This window comes from Hordeum vulgare, chromosome 4H (genome assembly GCF_904849725.1).
Source record: "Hordeum vulgare subsp. vulgare chromosome 4H, MorexV3_pseudomolecules_assembly, whole genome shotgun sequence".
Lineage (NCBI taxonomy): Eukaryota > Viridiplantae > Streptophyta > Magnoliopsida > Poales > Poaceae > Hordeum > Hordeum vulgare.
The window spans coordinates 605,422,281-605,440,600 of NC_058521.1; the positions used below are offsets into that span (position 1 = coordinate 605,422,281).

General features: G+C 46.3%; 1 protein-coding gene across 1 annotated transcript; it reads left to right on the forward strand.

Moving 5' to 3' along the window:
- The first annotated feature begins 12,908 nt into the window (after nt 1–12,908).
- LOC123450025 (L-gulonolactone oxidase 5-like) lies at nt 12,909–18,097 on the forward strand. The gene is made up of 2 exons (XM_045127420.1): nt 12,909–13,812; nt 16,713–18,097. The coding sequence occupies exons 1-2, from the start codon at nt 12,982–12,984 to the stop codon at nt 17,838–17,840; spliced, it is 1,959 nt and encodes a 652-aa protein (XP_044983355.1). The 5' UTR covers nt 12,909–12,981; the 3' UTR covers nt 17,841–18,097.
- The last annotated feature ends 223 nt before the right edge of the window (nt 18,098–18,320 follow it).

Sequence of the window (18,320 nt, forward strand, 5' to 3'; positions counted from 1 at the left end):
TTTCTTTACTTTAGTCAGTGATTTTGGGTCCCAATTTTGTATGCTGGGATCTGAATGTTTCGGCAACCCTGGGTCCATTTACGGGGAACTCGTCAAAACTCGCAGTTTTCGCCTATTCCCTCCAGTGTTTTATGCTATTACTCACAGATTTGGGGTCCCGCTGCGATCCGAATGTTTCGGGAACCCCGTGGACCGGTTACGGGGAACACGTCAAATCTCATAGTTTTGGCCTATTCCCGCCATTTTGTATGCTATTAATCATTCATTTTGTGTCCCGCTGCGATCACAAAGTTTTGGGAACCCCGGGATCCTATTACGGGGAACTCGTAAATTATCGCAGTTTTGGCCAATTTTGGCCACTTTTGTATGCTATTACTCACTTATTTTGGGTCCCATTGCGATCCAAACATTTCGGGAACCCCGTAGTCCGGTTACGTGGAACTCGTCAAATCTTGCATTTTTGGCCTATTGTGGCCAGTTTTGTAAACTATTACTCACTGATTTTGGGTCCTATTGCGATCGTGATGTTTCGGTAACCCTGGGTTCCGGTTACGCGGAACTCGTCAAAACTCGCATTTTTTGCCTATTGTGGCCAATTTTGAATGCTATTAGTCACTGATTTTGGGTCCTGCTGCAATTCGAACGTTTCGGAACCCCGGGGTCCGGTTACGGGGAACTCATCAAAAACTTGCAGTTTTGGCCTATTGTGGCCAATTTGTATGCTATAGTCACTGATTTTGGGTACTGCTCCGATCCGCATGTTTCGGGAACCCCGGGGTCCGATTACGGGGAACTCGTCAAAACTCGCATTTTTGGCCTATTCCGAACAGTATTTTATGTTATTAATCACTTATTCTGTGTCCTGTTGCGATCTGAACATTTCGGGAACCCCGGTGTCCGGTTACGGGGAACTCATCAAAACTCGTATTTTTTGCCTATTCCGGCCAGTTTTGTTGCTATTTAGTAACTGATTTAGGGTCCTGATGTGATCCAAATGTTTCGGAAACCTCGGGGTCCGGTTACGGGGAACTCGTAATCATAGTTTTGGCCTATTCTCGCCATTTTTGTATGCTATTACTCACTGATTTTGGGTCCCGCTACAATCCGAACGTTTCGGGAACCCCAGAGTCCGGTGACCTTGAACTCGTCAAAACTCGCAGTTTTGGCCTATTCTGACCAGTTTTGTATGCCATTAGTCACTAATTTTGGGTCCTCCTACGATCCGAACGTTTTGGGAACCCCGGGGTCCGGTTACACGGAACTTGTCAAAACTCGCATTTTTTTCCTATTCCGGTCAGTTTTTATGCTATGACTCACTCATCTCGGTCCTGTTGCGATCCGAACGTTTCGGAAACCCAAGGGTCCGGTTATGGGGAACTCGTCAAATCTCGCATTTTTGGCCTATTCCGGCCAGTTTTGTTGCTATTTAATCACTGATATTGGGTCGTGATGTGATCCGAATGTTTCAGAAACCTCGGGGTCCGATTATGGGGAACTCGTCAAATCTCATAGTTTTGGCCTATTGTGGGCAATTTTGTATCACTCATTTTGGGTCATGCTCCGATCCGCACGTTTTGGGAACCCCGGAGTCCGGTTACGGGGAACTCGTCAAAACACGCAATTTAGGCCTATTCTAGCCAGTTTTGTATGCCATTAGTCACTAATTTTAGGTCCTGCTCTGATCCGAACGTTTCGGGAACCCTGGGGTCCAGTTTTGGGGAACTCGTCAAAAATTATAGTTTTGGACTATTCTACCCAGTTTTCTATACTTTAGTCGCTGATTTTGGGTCCCAATTTTGTATGCTATTAGTCACTGATTTTGTATGCTATTAGTCAATGGTTTTGGGTCATGCTCCGATCCGCACATTTTGGGAACCCCGGGGTCCGGTTACGGGGAACTCATTTTTCCAACAATTAGTCACTCATTTTGGGACCTCGTGTGATCCGAATGTTTCGGGAACCTCGGGGTCCGGTTATGGGGAATTCGCCAAAACTCGCAGTTTTGGCCTATTCTCGCAAGTTTTCGATTCTATTAGTCACTAATTTTGGGTCCCGCTGTGATCCAAACGTTTGGGAACCTTGGGGTCCTGTTACCGGGAACTCGTGAAACTCGCAGTTTTGGCCTGTTCCGGCCAGTTTTCTATACTATTAGTCACTGATTTTGGATCCTGCTGTGATTTGAATGTTTTGGCATCACCGGGGTCCGGTAACACGGAACTCATCAAAACTCACAGTTTTGGCCTATTCTGGCCAGTTTTGTATGCTATTACTCACTGATTTTGGGTCCGCTGGGATCCAAACGTCTCGGGAACCCCGGGGTCCAGTTATGGGCAACTCGTCAAAGCTCGCAGTTTTGGCCTATTCCGGCCAGTTTTGTATGCTATTACTCAGTGATTTTGGGTCCTGCTGCAATCCAAATGTTTCAGTAACCCTAGGGTCTGGTTACACGGAACTCGTCAAAACTCGCATTTTTGACCTATTGCGGGCAATTTTTTATGCTATTAGTCAGTGCATTTGGGTCCTCCTGCCATCCGAACGTTTCGGAACCCCGGGGTCGGGTTACGGGGAACTCGTCAAAACTCGCAATTTTGGCCTATTGTGGGAAATTTTGTTTGCTATTAGTCACTGATTTTGGGTCCTGCTCCGATCCGCACATTTTGGGAACCCCGGGGTCCGGTTATGGGGAACTCGTCAAAACACATAGTTTTTGCCTATTCTCGCCAGTTTTGTATGCTATTAGTCATCGATTTCGCGACCCGCTGCGATCCGAATGTTTCGGGAACCCCGGAGTTTCGGGAACGTCTCGTAGTTTTGGCCTATTCCCGCCATTTTGTATGCTATTAATCATTCATTTTGTTTACCGCTGCGATCAGAAATTTTGGGAACCCCGGGATCCTGTTACGAGGAACTCGTAAAGAATCGCAGTTTTGGCCAATTCTGGCCACTTTTGTATGCTATTACTCACTTACTTTGGGTCCCGTTGCAATCCAAACATTTCGGGAACCCCGCAGTCCGGTTATGTGGAACTCGTCAATTCTTGCATTTTTGGCCTATTGTGGCCAGTTTTGTAAGCTTAATACTCACTGATTTTGGGTCCTATTGCGATCCTGACGTTTCGGGAACCCTGGGTTCCGGTTACGCGGAACTCGTCAAAACTCGCATTTTTTGCCTATTGTGGCCAATTTTGAATGCTATTAGTAACTGATTTTGGGTCGTGCTGCAATTCGAACGTTTCGGAACCCCGGGGTCTGGTTACGGGGAAATCGTCAAAAACTTGCAGTTTTGGCCTATTGTGGGCAATTCGTATGATATAGTTACTGATTTTGGGTAGTGCTCCGATCCACATGTTTCCGGAACCCCGGGGTCCGTTTACGGGGAACTGGTCAAATCTCGCAGTTTTGGCCTATTCCGGCCTGTTTTGTATGCTATTACTCACTGATTTTGGGACCTGCTGCGATCCGAACGTTTCGGGAACCCTGGGGTCCGGTTACGGGGAACTCGTCAAAACTCGCATTTTTGGCCTATTCCGGATAGTATTTTTTGCTATTAATCACTTATTCTGTGTCCTGTTGCGATCTGAACATTTCGGGAAACCCGGTGTCCGGTTACGGGGAACTCGTCAAAACTCGTATTTTTGGCCTATTCCGGCCAGTTTTGTTGCTATTTAGTAACTGATTTTGGGTCTTGATGTGATCCGAATGTTTCGGGAAACTCAGGGTTCGATTACGGGGAACTCGTACTCGCAGTTTTGGCTTATTCTCGCCACTTTTGTATGCTATTACTCTCTGATTTTGGGTCCCGCTGCAATCTGAATGTTTCGGGAACCCCGGAGACCGGTGACCTTGAACTCGTCAAAACTCGCAGTTTTGGCCTATTCTGGCCGGTTTTGTATGCTATTAGTCACTAATTTTGGGTCCTGCTGCGATCCAAAAGTTTTGGGAACCCCGGGGTCCGGTTACGGGAACTCGTCAAAGCTCGTAGTTTTTTCCTATTCCGGCTAGTTTTTATGCTATGACTCACTCATCTGGGTCCTGTTGCGATCCGAACGTTTCGGGAACCCAAGGGTCCGGTTATGGGGAACTCCTCAAATTTCGCATTTTTGGCCTATTCTGGCCAGTTTTGTTGCTATTTAGTCACTGATTTTGGTCCTCATGTGATCCGAATGTTTCGGGAACCCCGGGATCCGATTACGGGGAACTCGTCAAAACACGCAATTTTGTCCTATTCTAGCCAGTTTTGTATCCCAGTAGTCACTAATTTTGGGTCCTGCTCCGATCCGAACATTTCGGGAACCCCGGGGTCCGGTTTCAGGGAACTCGTCAAAAATTATAGTTTTGGATTATTCTCGGCAGTTTTCTATACTTTAGTCACTGATTTTGGGTCCCCATTTTGTATGCTATTAGTCACTGATTTTGGGTCCCGCTCCGATCCGCACATTTTGGGAACCCCGGGGTCCGGTTACGGGGAACTCATTTTCCCAACATTTAGTCACTCATTTTGGGTCCTGGTGTGATCCGAATGTTTCGGGAACCTCGGGTCCGGTTATGGGGGATTCGTCAAAACTTGCAGTTTTGGCCTATTCTCGCCAGTTTTCTATTCTATTAGTCACTAATTTTGGGTCCCGCTGTGATCCGAACGTTTGGGAACCTTGGGGTCCGGTTACGGGGAACTCGTGAAAACTCGCAGTTTTGGCCTGTTCCGGCCAGTTTCTATACTATTAGTCGCTGATTTTCGATCCTGCTGTGATTTGAACATTTCGGCATCACCGGGGTCCGGGAACACGAAACACGTCAAAACTCACAGTTTTGGCCTATTGTGGCTAGTTTTGTATGTATTACTCAGTGATTTTGGGTCCTGTTGCCATCCGAACGTTTCGGAACCCCGAGGTCCGGTTACGGGGAACTCGTCAAAACTCGCAATTTTGACATACTGTTGGCAATTTCGTTTGCTATTAGTCACTGTTTTTGGGTACTCCTCCGATCCGCACATTTTGGGAACCCGGGGTCCGGTTACGGGGAACTCGTCAAAACACACAGTTTTTGCCTATTCTGGCCAGTTTTGTATGCCATTCGTCACTGATTTTGGGTCATGCTCCAATCCGAACGTTTCGGGAACACGGGGGTCAGGTTTCGGGGAACTCATCAAAAATCACAGTTTTGATCTATTCTGGTCAGCTTTCTATGCTTTAGTCACTGATTTTGGGTCCCAATTTTTTATGCTATTAGTCATTGCTTTTGTATGCTATTAGTCACTTATTTTGGGTCCCTTGTGATCCGAACGTTTCGGCAACCCCGGGGTCCGGTTACACGGAACTCATCAAAACTCTAAGTTTTGACCTATTCTCGCCAGTTTTGTGTACTATTACTCACTGATTTTGGGTCCGCTGGGATCTGAACCTCTCGGGAACCGCGGGTCCAGTTACCGGGAATTCGTCCAAAACTCACAGTTTTGTCCTATTCCATCCAGTTTTGTATGCTATTACTCACTGATTTTAGGTCCCGCTACGATCCGAATGTTTCGGGAACCCCGGGGTCTGGTTACGCGGAACTCGTCCAAACTCGTAGTTTTGGCCTATTCCCGCTAGTTTTGTATGCTATTAGTCATTGCTTTTGGGTCCCGCTGCGATCAGAAAGTTTCGGAATCCCCGGGGTCCGGTTTCGGGGAACTCTTCAGAAATCACAGTTTTGGCCTATTGTGGACATTTTTCTATACTTTATTCAGTGATTTTAGGTCCCAATTTTGTATGCTATTACTCACTGATTTTGGGCCGCTCGGATCCTAACGTTTCAGCAACCCTGGGGTCCATTTACGGGGAACTCGTCAAATCTCGCAGTTTTGGCCTATTCCGTCCACTGTTGTATGCTATTACTCACTGATTTTGGGTCTCGCTGCGATCCGAATGTTTCGGGAACCCCGTGATTCTGTTACGCGGAACTCGTCAAAACTCGTAGTTTTGGCCTATTCTCGCCAGTTTTGTATGCTATTAGTCATTTATTTTGTGTCCTACTATGATCAGAAAGTTTTGGGAACCTCGGGGTCCGGTTACGGGGAACTCGTAAAAAATCGCAGTTTTGGCCTATTCTTGCCGATTTTGTATGCTATTACTCACTGATTTCGGGTCCCGCTGCGACCCAAACGTTTCGGGAGCCCCAGAGTCCGGTTACGTGGAACTTGAAGAAACTCGCATTTTTGGCCTATTGTGGCCAGTTTTGTAAGCTATTACTCACTGATTTTGGGTCCTGCTGCGATCCTGACATTTCGGGAACCGTGGTTTCCGGTTACGGGGAACTCATCAAAACTCGCAGTTTTGGCCTATTGTGGGCAATTTTGTATGCTATTAGTCACTGATTTTGGGTCCTACTATGATTCGAACGTTTTGGAACCCCGGAGGCTGGTTACGGGGAACTCGTCAAAACTTGCAGTTTTTGGCCCATTCTGGGCAATTCGTATGCTATAAGTCACTGATTTTGGGTCTTGCTCCGATTCGCACGTTTCGGGAACCCCGGGGTCCATTTACAGGGAACTCATCAAATCTCGCAGTTTTGGCCAATTCCGGCCAGTTTTGTGTGCTATTAATCACTAATTTTGGGACCTGCTGCGATCCGAACGTTTCGGGAACCCCGGGGTCCGGTTACGGGGAACTCGTCAAAACTCGCATTTTTGGCCTATTCCGGTTAGTTTTCTATTCTACTCCCTCCGTCCCAAAATAACTGTCTCAACTTTGTATTAGTTCTAATACAAAGTTGCACTAAGCTTGAGACAGTTATTTTGGGACGGAGGGAGTATTAATCACAGATTTTGTGTCCCGCTGTGATTTGAACGTTTCGCCAACCCCGGGGTGTGGTTACAGGGAACTCGTCAAAACTCGCAGTTTTGGCCTATTCTGGCTAGTTTTGTATGCAAAACTCACTAATTTTGGGTCCGCTAGGATTCGGACGACTCGGGAACCAGGGGTCCAGTTACGGGGAACTCGTCAAAACTCGCAGTTTTGGCCTATTGTGGACAGTTTCGTATGCTATTACTCACTGATTTTGCGTCCAGCTGCGATCCGAATATTTCGGGAACCCCGCGGTCCGGTCACGGGGAACTCGTCAAAACTCATAGTTTTGGCCTATTCGCGCTAGTTTTCTATGCTATTAGTCATTGATTTTGGTCCCGGTGCGATCCGAATGTTTCGGGAACCCCGGGATCCGGTTACACAGAACTCGTCAAAAATCGTTGTTTTGGCCTATTCTGGCCACTTTTGTGTGCTTATTACTCACTGATTTTGGGTCCCGCTGCGATCTGAACGTCTCGGGAATCCCGGGGTCCGGTTACGTGGAACTCCTCAAAACTCGCAATTTTGGCCTATTCTGGCCAGTTGTTATGCCATTACTCACTGATTTTGGGTCCTGCTGCGATCCGAACGTTTCAGGAATCCCGGGGTCTGGTTTGGAGGAACTATTCAAAAATCATAGTTTTGGCCTATTTTGGCTAGTTTTCTATGCTTTAGTCACTGATTTTGGATCCGTTGGTATCCAAACGTCTCGGGAGCCCCGGGGTCCAGTTACACGTAACTCGTCAAACTCACAGTTTTGGCCTATTCCGGCAGTTTTGTACGCTATTACTCACTTATTTTGGGTCCCGCTGCGAGTCGAATGTTTTCGGAACCCCGGGGTCCGGTTACGGGGAACTCGTTAAAACTCGTAGTTTTGGTCTATTCCCGCTAGTTTTGTATGTTATTAGTCATTGATTTTGGGTCCCGCTAGTTTTGTATGTTATAAGGAGACGATAAGACTCTTATGCAATTTTCTTTGCAAGAGAGATTTTGTTTCAATTTTCTTGCAACAAAGACCTTGTTGCAGAAACTCACTACTCGCCGGTGTCGGACACGAAAACTCACGGTGGAACCGGACAATGAGCAGCAGCGCGCTGGTGCCGGACATCGAGCAGCAACACGACGGTGCCGGACAGCGAGCAACAACACGCCAACGCTGGATGCAGGAACTCATGGTTGACGCGGACGCTGGTCCTCCCCGAGACGGCGGACGGCATTCATGGTGGAGGCAACCAACAGCGGCCGCGAACGACCTCGACGGCATGCTTTCGGCGGCCGGAGCAAGGCTAAGAGGCGTCGACTTGACAAGTAGCTCGGAAGGAGCACGGGCGATGACTACTTTCGAGAGGATCCAGATTCAACTTTCGCAACACACTAGTTGTTGCGGGGCAAGATCGCAACAACGGCTCAATTCCAAAACACTAGTCTAATTAATATGTTGCTCCTAGCCATCTGAGTAGAATCGGATACAATGGCCAAGGAGGCGGCGGATGGATGCGCCGTTATCCGTCGGATGATTCTAATCATTTCCCTTCAAATTAATCTTTTGTTTTTTCATAAATACATAAATTTCAAATAAAAAATCTGAATCTTCAAAATACATGTTCAGAATTTCAAGAAACAATCATTTTTTTCAAAAAAAAAAAATTCAAAAAATCATTTCGTGTTTCTTAAAACTGTTTTACATTTCCAAGAAACTTAACTTGTTTTCACAATTTATTCACAAATTCAAATATATTAGGTCCCAAAAAAAATTTTACCTTTCAAATATATTTGCAAATTCAGAAATTTCTTTTGTTTCTAAAAAATGCCTGACATTTTAAAAACATGATCACGGTCTGAAATATTGTTTAAGGTTTCAATAAATATTCATAAATTAAATATGTTTGTGATTTAATAAATAATCATTTTTGCCATAAAACATATTTTATTAAAGGTCAATGATCTGCGCCCGCGCGCTGGCCGCACGATCCGCCAGCCGCCGCGCGTCCGCACCGTTTGATCTCCATGCAACATTTTTTCCCTGATGCAGCAAATTTTCGACGCGATGCAGCAATTTTCGTCAACGGTTGCAACAACAAAATTATAACTAAAAAGTATCTTCGTGATCGTAGCAAAAAAACGAAGATGATGCTGCGTGGTAGCAAAAGTTAAACGCCGATTGTAGCAAATATCTACGTGAACGTGGATGCAACTTTTTTACTGAGCGGTTGCAGCAAAAAATGATGTTGGTTGTAGCAAAAATTAACACGGTTGTAGCAAAAGTAAAAATCACCGATTGTAACGAAAAATCCGATGAACTGAAGTTGCAACTAAATGTACATGCAGATTTTCTACTGGACAAATATAGCAAATAAAAAACACTTGTAGCAAATACGAACGCTGGTTGCAACAAATTTAGACGGAAAAAAAATTCATGCTTAATCAGCGCTCAGCGCGGGTCGCGTACGGCCGGCCGAACGGTTCGGCCGACGCACCGACCAGAAACGCTTTTCCTTTATTAAATGCCTGAAACAAAAAATAGGACTCAAACCCGACGCTACAGGGTCCGTCCCACATCTTTGGGGCATTTTCTATTTGGCGCCACACGCGCCAGTCAACGTGCATTTTTGTTAACTAGCACCTGTGGCGTTTGTAAATGGGCCGGCCATCTGGGAGCCGTTTGACATTTTTCTAAAAATTGCATGAAATTATTTTAATATTCGTGAACGTTTTTAAAATTTTAGCGAATATCTTTTAAGATGGATGAAATTTTTTCAATATCTATGAACATTTATGAATTTTGGTGAACATCTTTTTGAAAATGATTGAAATTGTTTAATATTTAAAAACTTTTTTCGGATCAATGCAGTTTTGTTAAAAATACATGAACTTTTTTTAATTTTTAAAAATTTATTGAACTTTCTAAAAAAATTAGTGAACTTTTCCTAAATTGGATGAACTTGTTTTTTCATTTTCAATGAACTTTTTTTCAAATTGATGAACTATTTTCAAAATTGATGAACATTTTTTAAAGATATGAACTCTTTTTGAAAGGGATAAAAAAATTCTTTAAATATGTAAACCTTTTTTGTTTTCATATTTCTATTTTCATAACAAAAAATTTAAAATAAACTGGACAGCACTCTAATGGCCGGTCCATTCTAGCAGCGCTGCAGGCGCCGGATCGTTAACGAGCGCCTGCAGCGCTGCATAGGAGCTCCCCATCTTCGGTACAGCAACGCATTCAAAAAGAAAACGCAGTGAAGGAAACACGTTGTATTGACCGGCCTACTCGAGCTGGAATTTGTGAATGCTCGATTATTAGCTGCATCGAGCGGGAAATAGGAGCTCCCTGTCTCTCGGGTCGGCCACTCAAAAAATATACTCCCTCCGTCCTTAAATATAAGTCTTTTAAGACATTTTATTAGGTGTCTACATACGCAGCAAAATAAGTGAATCTATACTTTAAAGTATGTCTATATACATCCATATGTAGTTCATTAGTAAAACCTCTAGAAAGACTTATATTTAGGAACGGAGGGAGTATAATGGTGGCGTGCACATGTTTTTTGGGTGATTTTTTATACACTTCGAAGTTTAAGCTACAAAGATTCGAGGGCCTCTCTAATTTACAGGATGCTTGATTTATTTCTTTTCGAAAGGGATATTGAGCCATCGATCTTTACATCATAGTAATGCATACAGTTACTTTTATTAATTATTAATTGAATTGTATGGCGAAGGCATGGACCGCTAAACCATTATATTTTACCTCTGCAGTGGAGTAGAAGGCCGGTCCATCTCTCCTGTTAGCCTCTCGGTTACACGTTTTGTTTCTTGAATAATATGAAAATTTGCTCGCCACACCTGCCTGCCGTGTGGTCTTTCTTAGGTCCCGTTCGGAGTCGCTCCGCTTCGCAGCTTTGCTCCCGGAACGAACGAAGTTGTAGTTAAAGTTCGTAGAACAGTTGCATAGGTGTTTTGTAGAATTTTAAATTTTAAAAAGTTAATGGATTACTGAACGGGTCCTTAATATATAGGGAACACCCTGCGCATTGTTGTGGGATCAACTGAAATATAGTTTCAATGATTTGACTGTATGAAATATGAATAGTTGAATTAATAATATATGAACTACACACATACATACTTACATACAAACATATTATATATGTACTCTAATATTCTTCATAGAAGTAATGTCTGTGTAATTTTCCAGGTTTGTAGGCTCCTCTCTTAATGAATGAAACACAACGCTTGCTTCATTTCATCAAAAGAATGGTATATTTAATTTAGAGTAAATTCCCGTGTTTACCGGCTCTTTTAACACTTCTAGACAACGGGTGGGCAAGCCATGAAGGACCGTCAGTGTGACATGTCTTGGTACGAAAATGACTTCGTTGGCTATCCATGAGTCATAACTCATCGCTTGCCCACTCCATATACATACGAAAATTCGCACGGAAATGCACCTATCAACCTTTTTTCCGGACGCTCCATTGGTTCATGATTCATGAAGTAGTTGAATTTCGCACGAGGACACAATAAATATCTTCGTTAGCTATCCATGAGTCATAACTCATCGCATGAGTCCATCAGTCAAATGAAACTTACAATTTTCCCGTTCGCTTTTACCAAGTTTGACAGATGAATTTTGAAGACATTCTTTTTGTCGATTGAAGGCCCAAAGATCGTCATTTTATCGCTCGCTCGTTCTAACTTTCAAGAGTTAAAACTTAACTTTTTTTTTGAAATTTGGTAAAGTGTATTCAAAATGAATCTTATATGAAAGCTCTCGTCACAAGAAACATAAACTAATTTTGATTGTTCACTCAAAAGATACAAACAAATAAAAATCGAAAGCCAAAAATGCTTTGTGCCATGAGAAAAGGCTCCCACGGGCGTGCACGACATCATGTAGTGAAGGTGGCCCGCAGCACGAACCTCCACACGTCATGGGACGTCAGGTGGGCCGTTCGAGTCCAAGCTGTTTGGGCCGATCGAATGGCTCGAAGAGCCTCCCTGGGCACACTACCGCAAAACGGACGGCTCGGAGGCCCTCTCCGCCCTCGATGGCTCTCAGGAGATGATACTCCAGCATCTTCATGGCTGTAATGCCCGTGTAATTTCCCCGCTTTGTGGGCTCCTCTCTTAAGAGCATCTCCAACGGTTGCGCCAAAAAACGTGCTCGCGCGCTAAAACTTCTTTTTAGCGCGTGCGAGACGATTTCGCGCACTCCAGCGGACGCGGCAAACTCGCACGCGCGGGAAAAGACGGGCGGGCGCGCGCTAGAATTGGCACGCGGCGTCCAGCGCGCCTATAAAAGGCAGCGCGAACCCGCGGTCCACACGTCATGGACCGACAGGTCGGCCGTCCGAGTCTAAGCTGTCTGGGCGGATCAAACGGTTCGAAAAGCCTCCCTCGACACACTACCGCAAAACGGACGACTCCCAGGAGATGGATACTCCAAAATCTTCATGGGTGTAATGTCATGTAACGACCAAGATGCAATCCTATCCTTATTTTGGCACGAGGGCCTCGACAGGGATAGAAGCGCATCTCGTCGTTTCACAAGAATGGATATCGTTACAAGAAGAGATGAGTATATGGAATTGGCTTACACTCGCCACAAGCTACATCAGAGTCACATCAATACAAAAACATAAACAGTCATAATGAAGAAGAGCAGGGTCCAACTACGGACGAAAACAAATGATAAAAGAAGGACGTCCATCCTTGTTATCTCAGGTTGCCGGCCTGGAACCCATCCTAGATCGATGAAGAAGGAGAAGAAGAAACTCCAAATGAACAATCATCGCGCTCACGTCTTAATATCACTTTACTTGTACCTGCAACTCATGTTGTAGTAAAGTGTGAGCCACAGTGACTCGGCAATCTCATTTCCAAAGGTAAAAGACTAGCAAATCTTAATGGATGAGACATGGTTAAGTGGTGAGGCTGCAGCGAGCGACTAAGCATTTATTTGAGATGGCTAACTTACGAGTACAAGAATAAAGAGGGGGGTGAACTACGCATAGCGGACGTGAACTAATGATGATCAAACGAATTATCCTGCAGAACACCTACTTACGTCAAACATAACCCCATCCTGCTTTCTTAATAGCTATCATAATATAGTCCGTATTGTATTATTATTATAATTGTATAACGCCGAGTTAACTATGTATATGCATGGGTCGCTTGCACGATTAATGTCGATATCGACATATCGTACGTGCCCATATACTAACATTTTTCACCATTTAAGGCCTTGCATTGCATCCAAGCAAGCAATAACATGCGTAGAGTACTCTCCAGCAGCGCTGTACTGTACGTCGACGGAAGCTGGTATGTCGTCCTTCCTTCCGGCGGCTTTTGTCCTGATCCTCCTCCTGAGCCCCGCCGGCTCCAGCCCTCCGTCGGACTCGGTATCCTGCGCGCGGGGCACGTCCGACTGCATCCTCGCCAACGTCTACGGCTCCTTCCCGGACCACACCGCCTGCCATGCGGCCGACGCCGCGTTCCCAACCACCGAGGCGGAGCTGCTGGCCGCCGTGGCGGCCGCCGCGGCGGCCAAGCGCAAGGTGAAGGCGGCCCCCAGGCACTCCCACAGCTTCCCCAAGCTGGCCTGCCCGGGCGGCCGCGACGGCACCATCATCAGCACGGCGCGGCTCAACAGGACGGTCAGCGTCGACGCCGCCAGGGGGCTGATGACCGTGGAGGGCGGCATGGTGCTCCGGGACCTCATCCGCGACGCCGCAGCCGCGGGGCTCGCGCTGCCGCACTCGCCCTACTGGTACGGCGTCACCATCGGGGGCCTGCTGGCCACGGGCGCGCACGGCAGCTCGCTGTGGGGGAAGGGCAGCGCCGTGCACGAGTATGTGGTCGGGATGAGGATCGTCACGCCGGCGCCGGCCAGCCAGGGGTTCGCCGTGGTCAGGGTCCTCGGCGCCCAACACCCGGACCTGGACGCGGCCAAGGTCTCCCTCGGCGTCCTCGGCGTCGTCTCCCAGGTACGTAGATATAGTTCCCAACTGCGTACTGTACTTTTTTCTTCCCTCCGTAATATATGTCTCATTCGATCAAAGTACAAATTACATAAAAACCAACTGTACTTTGGAGCCCTCCATGCGCATGCATGCATGTATTATACGAGTACACTCTGAAATGTTTAACCCGTTGCATCTAATTATTTGGGGCTCCGGGAAAAAAGTGGATGGAAAGCATAGAAATATAGGAAATTTTCTTATAGCTGTGTGCATCGCCATGATGGTTTCAACAAAAAAGGGGGACACAAGGAAAAATGAAGGAAATTTTTCATTTGAACAAAGTTTGCATGAGGTCTTCTTTGATTTACATAATTTTTATAGGAATTATATTCCGTACGATTCCTAAGGAAAATTTTCTTCTGACCACGTTATTAGTTTCTAGGAATGAATGCATATTCCTATATCCGATTGGTACATATCCTTCACATTTCACACAAAAATACATGTTTTGCACACAAAAAATGCATTATTAGCTATAAGCCCACGTAATAGAAACCAATTCTATCCTATGAACCAAATGACATGCTTTTATTTATCGAAATTGTAATGCATGTCATATCAGTTCATATGACTTAATTTAGATCCTCATAATATTCCTATCATGTGAACCAAATGAGAGGCCTTGGTGTGTAAGATACGTTTACAAAATTCCAGGTTTTACCACCTTGATACTTTTGGTGCAAATTATTACCAACTTAAGATATTTTCATTCACTCTACCCATTTAGGGAAAGTTGTGCGACGTTCTACCATTTTTAGAAGAACAAAAGCATGTGATGTCAAGCAAGTTTGGGAGCTATCAGGGTACATGTGGCATGTCACATTGACGGTCCCGCATCACTGTCCACACGCCCATGTGCACTTCGTTGTCTCGGTACGTGAAGCGAATCTATAATTGATTTGGAACTCGTCGTTGAAGCTGAAACAAACAGGGTCTAGGGCCTCTTTTGGTTTGTAGGCATTTTAAAGGATGTGAATCTTGTAGAGAAAAATATCTTTTGAAGCCTTTTGATTTGTAGGAAAACGTTCTTATTCCTACATAGGATAGGAACCAATCCTTCACATTTAAAAGAAGAAGAAAAATATGTTTAGACCCAATAGAAAATTGTATATCTTATAGACCAAGTGACATATGTTTTCATTACAAAAATTAAGATGCATGTTATCCCAGTCTTTCTATTCCTATGACATTCTTATATCCTATGAAACAAATAAGGCCTAACATGTCATGTGAAATGGGCCCGGTTGTCGTGGTGGCGTGTCACATTAATGGCCCCGCGTCGCTTGCCCACACGTCTATGTGATGAAGTCAGTTTCATGTCACTTCGTTGCTCATTGCTCCTGCCCACTCCAATCTCCATACATATACATAATTTAGCTGTTGGTGATCCGCAAGACCATAACTATACAGTAGATAGATATTCATTGTTTAGAACATCTACAACCGAACACCTCAAATAACTTCGCATATGTCCGCAGACGCGTCCGATCAGTGACCGGACAGAAGAAAAAGGAAAAAAGTGACATAATGGGACCTTCTTATATCATTCCTATACGTTCGGTCTGCCCGCAAAACTTCATATTAAGGACAAATATAAAAAGGATATGAGGAGTCGCGGACGCGTCCGGTCAGTCCGTCACGTAGAACGTGACCCCATTCCGGATCACTTTTTTTTCTGTATTCATTCTTTTATTTCTCTTTCTTCCTTTCCATTAATCACGTGTAAGTGACCGAACATAGAAAAAAAAGTATGACTGCACGGACCGTTCATTGATCAAGCACGTCCACACATGTTTAGGTGGGTCATATTTGATAAACCCGGCTGTAAATGTTCTTAGGAGGACATAGATTATAGCTAGGCACTAGGCATGGTCCTGTCCTTGTCGAGTCATACGACCCCTTAACTACTAGACTACTTTAGAGCATCTTCAATATGGGCGCTTCTAAAAAATAAATTTGCAGCATGTGGCTAGCTTTTTTTAGCGCGTCAACAAGCGCCGGCTCCAGGGCCGCAGCATATTTTGACGTGCGCGCGACGTTCCAGCAGACACTACTAATTAAAACGTAAAACTACTCCAACACGTTAAAAATATATGCATAGATTTGATACATAGTTCATCATATAGATAATAAACTAGTCCAACACGATAATATAGATAATAAAACTAGTTCAACACGATAATAAAACTATCATATATAAATAAAACTACTCCGAGTCGTCAATGTGGGTGTTGTCCGAGGTAGATAGCCGCGGTAGCCCGAGGATCCACGGCGTCGCGGAGGCATGATGGCAGAGGGAGCGGAAGAGACAGCGGCAAGGAAGCAGCAGAGGACGCGTGGCTATGGACAGCCGCGTGACGAGTGCCGCATTTTATAGGTGCCGCGCGCGTAATAGTTTACCACACGCGCTATTTTTCCATGTCCGTTGAAGCTCGTGATTTCGCGCGCGCTAAAAGTTCAGTTTACCCCGCACGCGTGTTTTTTGGCACCGTTGTTGGAGATACTCTTATCGCTTTGGATGCACAGAAATCCTTATCTGATGGGGACGTGGGTCGAGTATATAGAACCTGAGTATACGACACATGAACTAGCGTACACTAGTACTTGCAGTTTTTGTATTTCTTCCACATGCGCATGCGCATGCGCATGCACATGCACATAAATCTCTCTCTTATCTACACATGGTATATACTCCGTATATGGTGCATTTCAGGTCTGTTTTTTTCCCAGGAATTCCTCGATTGACAATTTTACCAGCATGACATGAGTTATGTACGAGTTCCAAAATTATACGATTAGAAATACACCATTTAAAGTCCCTAAAGCTTTTTGTGTGTGTGTGTGTGTGTGTGATGCTTTCGCAGGTTACTCTAGAGTTGCAGCCGATGTTCAAGCGGTCCGTGACGTTCCTGGAGCGCGACGACTCCGACTTGGCGGCTGAGGTGGCCGTGTGGGGCCATCAGCACGAGTTCGGCGACATGACATGGCTGCCACGACTGGGCAAGGTGATCTACCGCGAGGACGACCGCGTCCACGTCTCGTCGCCCGGCGACGGCCTCAACGACTACATTGGCTTCCGCTCCTTCCCGACGATCGGCCTCTTCATCGCAAGAGTCGCGGAGGAGCACCTGCAGGAGGACAGCACCGGCAACGACATGGCACGCTGCCTGGCCGCCGGGGTGCTGCCGCCGGCGTTCCAGTCGCGGGCGTACGGCTTCACCAACGACGGCTCCTCATTCACGGGATACCCGGTGGTCGGGTACCAGCACCGCATGCAGGCGTCCGGCGGGTGCGTCGACGGCAAGGAGAGGAATAATAATAACCTGCTGCTCCTCTCCTCCTCCTGCCCGTGGGACCCGCGCGTCCGGAGCCTCTTCTTCTACAACTCCGGCTTCAGCGTCGCCCTCTCCAAAGCTCCGGCGCTGGTCGCCGACATGCAGCGCCTCCGCGACCTCAACCCGCGAGCCATGTGCAGCCTCGACGCCAAGATGGGCGTGCTCATCCGCTACGTCGGGGCCTCCTCCGCCTACCTCGGCAAGACGGAGGACTCGGTCGAATTCGACTTCACCTACTACCGGAGCCACGTCCATGGCAGGCCGCGAGCGCACTCCGACGTCATCGACGAGCTGGAGCAGATGGCTCTGCGCAAGTACGGCGCCGTCCCGCACTGGGGCAAGAACCGCAACTTCGCCTTCCATGGCGCCGCCGGCAAGCATGCCAAGGCCAGTGAGTTCCTCAGGGTGAAGGAGAGGTACGACCCGGACGGGATCTTCTCTAGTGAGTGGAGCGATCAGGTGCTCGGCGTCGATGGGAGCCCCAACATCGCCCACAAGGGTTGCGCCATTGACGGGCTCTGCATCTGCTCTCACGACTCGCATTGCGCGCCGGAACAAGGATATTTCTGCAGGCCCGGAAAGGTGTACACGGAGGCGAGGGTTTGCTCGTCGTTCGTCCAACCCACCCCACATCGCGACCACCGCCATGATTTATGAATCTACTCGGGTCAAGAAGCAGCGTTGCAATCTGATGTACAATTACTTCACTTTTTTTCCATATAATTATCTCTTGGAATATGATAACGCCCGAACGAGTTCGGGGTTTCACCATGGCAATTCGGAGGTTTTCGATGACAAGCTTAGTGACACGAGGATGGCAACTTCATGCTTCAGTTTATTTTTTGACAGCAAATGGTCGTGAGTGTCAACTATCTTGCCATCCTTGTGTCACTGCTTGAATTCACATCGAAAACAGTTTGAACGACGTTAACCTACCGTATGACCCTCGGAAGTCGAACCCACATATGTAACGACGGCCTCATCTATGCCGATGGCCCCGTCGGCGTAGATGGAGATATGCCGATGACCCTGTCTACGCCGACGACCCCCGTCGGCGTAGATTGATGTACGCCGACGGCTTTACTGTGCCTACGGTCTTTCCCCTGCCATCGGCGTACCTCAATCTCTGTCGACGGG

Coding starts and splice junctions, on each gene's coding strand:
- LOC123450025 (XM_045127420.1), top strand. CDS start 12,982: ATGTATATGCATGGGTCGCTTGCACGATTAATGTCGATATCGACATAT. Junction 13,813..16,712: donor TCCTCGGCGTCGTCTCCCAG/GTACGTAGATAT, acceptor ATGCTTTCGCAG/GTTACTCTAGAGTTGCAGCC.